This window comes from Dermacentor variabilis, chromosome 3 (genome assembly GCF_050947875.1).
Source record: "Dermacentor variabilis isolate Ectoservices chromosome 3, ASM5094787v1, whole genome shotgun sequence".
Taxonomy (NCBI): domain Eukaryota; kingdom Metazoa; phylum Arthropoda; class Arachnida; order Ixodida; family Ixodidae; genus Dermacentor; species Dermacentor variabilis.
Genome location: NC_134570.1, coordinates 102,651,216 through 102,657,302, shown reverse-complemented (window position 1 = coordinate 102,657,302; position 6,087 = coordinate 102,651,216). Strand labels below are relative to the sequence as shown.

The window sequence follows — 6,087 nt, the reverse complement described above, 5'->3', positions numbered from 1 at the left end:
ATTACGCACCAGTGCAACTCACGCTCTCCTTTGTCCTACGTTCTCTCCCTCTACGGCAGGAAGTGGTATTTGCTTCCAATTCCTCTTTACGGTTTGGCCAGTTGGTTAACCAGTGTGCTTACGCGACGTGACCTACGCTCCCCGCCAATACAGGAGTGAGGGTTATTCCCCCGCATTCCTCCGTGTGGAGTGCCAGTGAGGGGCTTTTCTTCGCATTCCTCGGTGTTTTACGTGTCTCTGTCATTCGTTTATTTCGCATTTTCTTTCCTATTTATTCGATTCCTATCATTTTTCCTCTTCTCTTTTCATTCCCTCCTCCCGCAGCAGTAGGCAGGCATTGTGCCCCTCTCGGCCACAGTTATGAGCTTGCTCCCTCCCTGTTTCTTTTGATTGTTTATGTGCTTCCTTACCTAATAATACTAATATTATTAATGTGTGGGCTAACGAGGGTGCTAACAAGGCCCTCTACCAGGGAGCAAGAGATAGTGAGGTAGCCGGGATGGTGCAGCTTATAGTAAGGTAAGTGAGACTCCACGAACAAATCTTCTCTGTCCATGCGTACAGGAGCACGCCTGCAGAACGTTCGCTCACCTGCAATGACGCATTAAACTTGCGATATTGGCTTTTACATCATATCGTCTTTCCTGCCGGACCCTCTCCCATGCTCAGTCTGGTTCGAATTTCAAGCAGACGTTGTTGAAGGTCGCCGAAACCCTGTCCACGTGACGTCTTCACGTCTGTGAATCATCGGTCCCGTGAGGGCACGTGACACTCTTTATCACGTGGTCTGACGTGCCCTTCGTTGGTACCATTGCAGAGCGTCTTCGAAGGCAGTTCGTTTAATGTCCATGTCCAAGGAAGATAAAACAAATGAATAATATGATTGGGCAGCACCCACTGGCCAACGATAGTTATGTGGGGTGACGTGATACCCTTAACCAGCTGGTCTGAGGTTCGCTACGTGGGTACTACCGCATAGCTTTTGTTTTTCCCGTTCCTTTGGTATCGATGTCTGCATGGTTGTAAATTAACCACGGGCTTGCGAAAGTTACATGATGTTACGTGACTCTTTTTTACGTGGCCTGAAATTCGCGTCGCGCGTACCGTCGTACAGCTTCTTCAAATCCCGATCGTTTCATATCCATGTCAGTATGGTGGGAATTATGCATGGGGGCTAGCGAAAAATATGTGAGGTCACGTGACACTTTTCCCACGCGATTTGACGTTAACTACGCGTACACCAGCGCATAGCTTTTGATTTTCCCTTTCGTTTGACAGTCCTGTCGACATGCTTGGTAATTACCCATGGACTGGCTAAAGATATGTGATGTCACTTGACCCTTTTCCACGTGGTGCGAAGTACGGGAAGTGCGTACCATCGCAGACCTTGTTCTAAGCCCGATCGTTTGATATCCATGGCCGTATGATTGGGGATCATGCATGGGCTAGTGAAAAATACGTGAGGTCACGTGACACCCTTTCCCACGTGAATTGACGTTAACTACGTGTATACCATCGCATAGCTTTTCATTTTCCCGTTCGTTTGGTGACCTTGTCGGCATGGTTCGTATTTGCCCATGGTCTGGCTGAAGTTACGTGATGTATCGTGACTATTCTCCGCGTGGTCTGAAGTACGCGAAGTACGTACAATCGCAGATTTAGTGCGAAGCCCGATCGCTTGATAGCCATGTCAGTACGGTCGGCAATCGTGCATGTGGCAGCGAAAGATACGTCAGATCAGGTGACACAGTTTCCCACGCGATTTGACATTAAGTTCGTGTACACCATCGCATAGCTTTTGATTTTCCCGTTGGTCTGATACCATGTCGGCATGGTTTAGCCATGGCCTGGATAAAGTTACGTGATGTCACGTTACTGTTTTCCACGTGGTCTAAAGAACGCGAAGTGCGTGCTAACGCAGACCTTGTTCTATGCCCGATCATTCGATGTCCATGTCAGTATGGTTGGGAGTCGTGCATGGGCTAGTGAAAGATACGTGATATCAGGTGACACAGTTTCCCATGTGATTTCACTTTCGCTACTTGGGTACGTCGGTCGTTGAAATCAAGAGAAAGAAATGGGCATGGGCAGGACATGTATTGAGGAGGGAAGATAACCGATAATCATTAAGGGTGACGGACTAGATTATAAGGGAAGGGAAGCGTAGCAGAGGGTGGCAGAAAGTTAGGTGGCCGGATGAGATTAAGAAGTTTGCAGGGACAACATGGCCACAATTAGTCCATGACCGTCGCAATTGGAGACGTATGGGAGTGGCCTTTGCCCTGCAGTGGGCGTAATCAGGTAGATGATGATGATGACGACGACGACGACGACATGGGCACCATCGCATAGATTCGGCGATTCCCATTGGTTTGGTATCCATGTCGGCATGGTTGGCAATTACCCATGGTGTGGCTAAAGTTACGTAATGTCCCGTGACCCTTTTTGGCGTGGTTTTAAGTACACGAAGTGCATGCCATCGCAGGCCTTGCTCGAAGCCCGATCGTTTTATATGCACGTCAGTATGATTGGAAATAACGCATGGGCCAGTGAAACATATGTGAGGTCATGGAACAGCGTGTTCCAGGTGATTTGACGTTCGCTACGTGGTACCATCGCATAGCTTGTGCGATTCTCATTTGTTTGATATCTATGTCAATCTATCTATCTCAGCATGGTTGGTAATTACGCATGGCGTGGCTAACGTTACGTGACGTCACGTGACTCTTTTTCATGTGGTATTACGCACGCGAAATTTGTGCCATTGCAGACCTTGTTGGAAGCCCGATCGTTTTATATTCACGTCAGTATGATTGCGAATCACGCATGGGCGATTGTAATATACGTGAGCTCACAGGACAGCATCTCTCACGTGATTTGACGTTGGCTAGATATGTACCATGGCATAGCTCTTGTGATTCCCGTACCTTTGACACCCATCTGACTGCGTTTGAGAATAACAGGTGGGCTTCCGAAAGTTAGGCAAGGTCACGGGACATCCTTCACCACGTTGTCTAGCGTACCCTTCGTGGGTACTATCCCAGAGCTCCTTCGAAGCCCGATCGTTTGATATCTATGCAATCAGGAATATGCTAGCGAATGGTACCTGAGATCCCGTATCACCCTCTTCCACGTGATCTCAGATGCGTTACGTGGTTATAATCGCAGAGATTGTTCTGAGCTCATTCATTTGATATCTATGTCAACGGGTCTTGTAGAAAACAAAATGATAGGTCACGTGATGCTCTTTTCAGCTTACCAATCGATAGTTTGTTGCTGAATATCCCTTTGTTTCAATCTATGTCAACAAAGCCATCAAATAGCGACGTTCTGTATGACCTGTTCATGGCAGTAATATAATGTCCATATCAGTGCAATATTTCGATGATATGTCGCACGAGAAAGGAACTTCTGTATTCCCATGACAATGCTATTGAAGAATTTTCTTCAGTTATGATTGGTCGTAGCAAAATTATAACATTTCTTCATTTTTTGGAACTGCTATAACGCCTCCGCAAATGCATATTTACTTTGGATTAAATTCACTGGCGTTAGGATTAAAATACGTGGCGCGTAGAATAAATTATTTGGAGCTGGGATTAAATTGACTGGCGCTTCTACTAAAATAGCTGTACCTTGGAGTTATGTCAGGGGGAAAACCTGTAGTACTATTTTAGAAAGCACAGCAATTCGAAAAGGTAAATTTACAGAAAGAAAGGTGACTAGGTTAATGAGACAGGATGTCTGGCTTGCATGAGCAGTTGCAAAAATAAATACACATATATTAGAAGTACAGATAGTACAGATAAACAAATACGAGGGTATCCGAATATCTGGCTACTAATAACCGAATAACCAACCGAATAACCAACCGAATAACCGATCACTCCGGTCATTCGGTTTTTAAATTCAAGTAATCGGTGAATCAAATAACCGGATAACCGTTTCTTCCACAAAACCGGTTTGATCGAGAACAAAACGTGCACAATAACGGGTAGGGGTCGATGAGGGTTTTTAGTGGTAGGATAAAGCCAAAATATATTAGAAGTCCAATTAAGCTTACATTTACCGACAGGTCTACTGCTTCAATAGCGGAGAACAACATAGGTCGCGTCGTATACGTCGAAATAAGCAACTGGCCGAATGCTTACGCCTACTAATACAACAACAGTTAGAATATTTTGTAACCGCGGTCTTTTGTCGAGGCTGCGAACGGGCCCCTCATATAGGAACCTATGTATAAGCACTTGCTACAGGCTCTCCTCATCAGTATTCCTTTGGCCTATATTTGTCTACTCTTTTCCTTTCCCCTCAGCATAGTCGCAGGCTGGAGGACTCATTGTGTTTCCTCATTGTATTGTCCTCTCTCGCTGTAGCTCTGCAAAGCATTGCTTCACATACGTTTCTGCATTGGTGTTGAATCTGCATAATTATTTTCTAACTACGTGCCACCTGTAGAACAAACAGGCGTATTCTTTTAGGTAAAGTATGCAGCATGGTCGAGTTTCTGTACAAAATAAATGTATGGTGTTTTCCAGTAATTATTCTTCTTGTATGGAAAGGAATCTGAACCGGTTCCAACCGGTTTCAACTGTTATTTTTTCGCTTTGGAAATTAACCGGAACTGTTTAGTTCTCGCGGCATCAAAACGAATACAGGAACCAAATAAGCATCGGTTGGAGATTTTCCTCACCAACACCTTAACATTTCTCTTTCTCAATGTGGAGCGTCCTGCAGGCCGGGTCAGCAGATCCATTAGTATAGTCGTGGCCTTCGAGATTAAAGGTGTGCAGGTGTGCATCCTGGCGACTCAAGCCGATCCGAGGATGAGAGGTCCGCCATGCGGCTTCAGACAGCTAACGTGGACCGTATGGTGACAGGGACGGCGCTTGTCCGAGGATGGGTTGCCCGATCAATGAGATAAATGACGAGAGACCGGTCCTCGATGAGGTGGTATGGCCTGCCATACTTGGCAGGAAACTTGGGAGTAAAGCCAGAGGAGTGGAATTCAAGGGTGAGCCAGACGGGGGATCCAGCAACAAAACTCTCTGCATGCTGGTCGTTGTCGCGGTGATGTTTCTGGAGGAGTGTCGGACGCGGCAATCTTGGCTGTCTGAGGTAAACGAGCGGGCCTGCTGCCGACACTTTTATACATGCTGTGTGTCGTCGGAAACTGGACTGAATTGCGTAAAGCAGGGAGGATGATTCAGGGTTGTACAAACGAAAAATTGGTAAAAAGTCCGTGGTTAACTGTCTCGCGCTGTTATAAGCACAAGTAACAAAGGGGAGACGACGTGTAAATTGGAATGGTCAGAATCAATGCGCATCAAGAGCCTGTCTCCAAGCGTGCGTATGAAATGTTCCCGGAGTGATTATTTCGGGGGTCTTAGGCAGTACACTGTAAAATAATTTACACCCTTAAAAGTGAAAAAGGGTGTAAATGTGTCCATAACTCACACCCGTAGGGTGTGAGTTATATAACACCCTAAGCATTTGAGTTATGGACACATTTACACCCATTCTCACTTTTCAGGGTTTAAATCATTTTACAGTGTAGATGTGCGGTGAATAATACTGCATGAGCGGGCGGGCTCTTGTATGAGCTAGGACTGAAGCGCACGACCTCCATCGCTCAGCAGTTTCCGTGATGCACCATGACGGAGAATGAAATGTCTTGGTATGAAGGAAGTGATGGCACGAGCACCAGCCGCAGGGTGTAAAGCCGTTTCTGCGTATCGCATCAGTTTTTCAACTGCGACAATCCATCGACTTGCTACAACACAGCACGGAACCAGTCCGTAAATTTCGATGTCAGTGCGTTGATAAGGGCGGACAGGACATGGTAAATGTTACAGCTGAGCGGATTTATGGTGTCTTCCGCTGTTGACGTGCGGGACTGGACCGAATATATTTACGGACAACGTGTATACACCCAATGTCAGCAGTAGCGTTGGCGGAGCCGACGATGCATTTTCAGCCCACCAGCGTGGAAGTGTTGCAGGTGAACATGGAGGTATGCACACATGTCGGGTCGCAACTTCAAATTTATGCATGTATCATCAAAAAATTATTAACACCTTAAGCAAG

General features: G+C 46.2%; 1 protein-coding gene across 1 annotated transcript in view; it reads right to left on the bottom strand.

The window, feature by feature from the left end:
* Positions 1 to 4,848: 4,848 nt before the first annotated feature.
* Positions 4,849 to 6,087, bottom strand: part of LOC142574652 (uncharacterized) — a 29,389-nt gene continuing 28,150 nt past the window's right edge. Inside the window, exon 6 of the mRNA XM_075683689.1 lies at positions 4,849 to 5,079. Within this exon, the coding sequence (XP_075539804.1) occupies positions 4,849 to 5,079 (231 nt within the window). The remainder of the gene's footprint in view (positions 5,080 to 6,087) is intronic.